Here is a 2858-nt window from a genome sequence, read left to right on the forward strand (position 1 = left end):
CAAACTGCTTAGAGTCACAACATTGAAATAGAGACAGAGCTGAGAGAAAAGAGGAAGACTTCCTTGAGAAGGTGTAATTGGAGCCACCACCTTTAAGTGCGCTTTAATGAGAGACAGCAGGAGTCACTGGCTTCACATTACAGTTGTTTCATTTGAGCTTTTACAGAGAGGTATGTGAGAATGGAAAATGCTGGCAACAGTTAAGGAAGCGCAGATGCTACATATCAGCCAGATCATCAATGAAAGTCTCTCAGTGCATTGTGGAGTTTCACTTGGAACTGGTATACTTGATCACCGCCTTTGTGCCCTCCGACATGGCATGCTTGGCCAGTTCCCCGGGCAGCAGCAGGCACATGGCGATCTGGATTTCTTGGGAGCTGATGGTGCTGTGCTTGTTGTAATGGGCCAGGCGGGAAGCCTTGCCCGCGATACATTCGAAAATATCGTTGACGAACGAGTTCATGATTCTCATGGCCTTGGAGGAGATGCTGGCGTCTGGGTGAACCTGCTTCGTCACTTTGTAGATGTAGATGGAGTAACAGTCTTTCCTGGATCTCTTCCTCTTCTTGCTGTCTTTCAGTGGCGCCCTCTTCTGGGCTTTCTTCGCACCCTTACTGGAAATTGGTGCTTTCTTCTCATCAGCCATGGTTACAGTAATGCTTTCTCCAACTGGCACTGATAACGAGCCAAAGGGCATCCAGTCATTATTGAAGTGCAAATTGAGCTTGATCAGCATACTAGATCAGAAATTGCAGGAGTGCCTTTGTTAAGGTGACACATTTCATTAATGTGTCCAAACCTCTTCCAACCTCTGTGGGATTGAGATGTCAAGTATCAAGATTGGCACCTTAGTCACTTTGATCTGAGAGTTTGTGCTTCAGCTGCAAGGCTTTATCAACAAAGAGCTAGTAGCACAGACGCAGCTCTAGAGCATGACAGTGGCTTTCTGTTTGCAAGTGGAAAGTCTGTTATATTTGTCCAATGTTTATTAATCTGTTGCATCTATCAGTCCACAGGGAGAAGGAGGATTGAATAATGGAGCCTGTGTCCAATGCTGCCTTCTTGATGGCAGTGATCTGATTGAGGGAGAGGAGAAGGGCCCGGTGCCGCCTAGCACAGCTTCAAGAGAAGACTGAGCTTGAGGTTCATGGTCCAGGGGAGCCCCATTTTACCAGCCCATCTATATCATCCTGTAATCTACGGCTTTCCTCCTCACTATTTACACCACCAATTTTTGTGTCGTCTGAGAACTTACTGATCATACCTCCTATATTCATGTCTAAATCATTAATGTACACTACAAACAGCAAGGACCCAGATGATGAAAAGATTAGACCCATTCCACGGAGGCGGGTCACATGACCAAGGGTCTACTGAAGAAGACTTTCCTTTCTGGATATGAGTGAAGGACAATTTTGCACACGTCTTCACTTGTCAAGAGATGTGGTGGGTCATATCTGCCATATTCTGTGGGAGGATCTAACGCCCCATGGACTGGGAGGACATTCCCTGCCAGTGCCCCTAGAGGTCACTGCCATGCTCAATTTTTTTCCCTGTGAATCATTCCAGGCATTTCACTTTCCTCAGCACATAAATGTATCAAGGAGGTGACTGATGCCATCCACAGCAAGGCTCAGCATTATATGAAGTTCACACTTGATGAAGCTAGCCAGGCTGCTAGATTTCTGGAGTTTGCAGCTATTTCAGCCTTCCCTAGACTACAGGGTGCAGTCGATTGCACACGTGTCACTCTGAGAGCTCCATGGCAGCAGTCCCTGATGTGCATTAACAGGAAAGGGTTCCACCCTCTGAAGGTTCAACTAGTGTGCGATCGTCAGAAGCACATCATGCACTTTAGTACCAGGTACCCTGGGAGTTCCCATGATTCATAAATCCTGAGTCACTCCTCGGTGCCGCACATATTTGAAGGGTCTCAGTGAATACAGGGCTGGCTGCTTGAAGATAAAGGCCACTCACCCGTGATCCATCCTCAGAGTGTCTCAGAGGAGAAATACAATGTGGTGCATAGTTTGACAAGATCCATCATAGAGCAGGCCATTGGCATCCTGAAGATGCACTTCTGATGTTTGGACCACTCAGTACTCTCCACAGAGGGCATCCTGCATAATTGTGGTGTGTTCCACCCTTCATAACCTGGCGCTTCAAAGGGGGATCCCCTGCCAGAGGGAGACATGGAGGATGCTGAGAGCTCCTTGAATGATGAAGAGCAGGGAGAGCAGGAACCTAAAGAAGCAGATGAGGGTCGGCTTCCACGTGGGGATGTCACCAAACAAGCACGACATGGAAGATCTGTCTGTGCCACATTGATAGTCACATGATTCCAGGAGGAGTACGGTGCAGGCAACAGGACATGGCCACATTCCTTCTATCCCTTAGTGCCATGCCAGTGCACTGAAAGGCCTTTACACCAGTAACACCGAGAGCAAGTTCAGCATTCAAACTTGCATATTCAACCCTCATGATTCATCAGGCCCTATTCTTTGGAAAGGTCAACAGCAAACCCTGTACCTGTGCACTCTGGGAAGTGACAGTCAGCAAAACAGTGCAGACGCTGCATCAAATGACTTGGTGCATTCATCGCCACCTTAATGAGAAGTTTTAGCAGACACTGAGATGCGCTGAGATGGTTGGAGGGACCATCACAGCTACAGCTCTTGTGCTTTGGCACCACCAATGAAGCAATGAATTTGGAGAGACAATTACAGCTAACCCTCCAAGGCTAGTGAGCATGCCTAACTCCATGTTGTTTTGTAAGGAGTGGACATTACCATCACATTTTGCAACCAATTCCAGTAAAGAGTTTGACACATCTCCCTGACATAACGCAAGAGTAGAGA

General features: G+C 47.4%; 1 protein-coding gene across 1 annotated transcript; it reads right to left on the reverse strand.

The window, feature by feature from the left end:
* Positions 1-268: 268 nt before the first annotated feature.
* Positions 269-736, reverse strand: LOC121292327 (histone H2B type 1-M-like). The gene has a single exon (XM_041214180.1). The coding sequence runs from the start codon at positions 734-736 to the stop codon at positions 269-271; it is 468 nt and encodes a 155-aa protein (XP_041070114.1).
* Between the last annotated feature and the right edge of the window lie 2122 nt (positions 737-2858).

This window comes from Carcharodon carcharias, chromosome 20, assembly GCF_017639515.1.
Source record: "Carcharodon carcharias isolate sCarCar2 chromosome 20, sCarCar2.pri, whole genome shotgun sequence".
Lineage (NCBI taxonomy): Eukaryota > Metazoa > Chordata > Chondrichthyes > Lamniformes > Lamnidae > Carcharodon > Carcharodon carcharias.

Excerpts from the sequence above, each read along its gene's own strand:
- LOC121292327 (XM_041214180.1), bottom strand. The coding sequence starts at position 736 with ATGCTGATCAAGCTCAATTTGCACTTCAATAATGACTGGATGCCCTTT.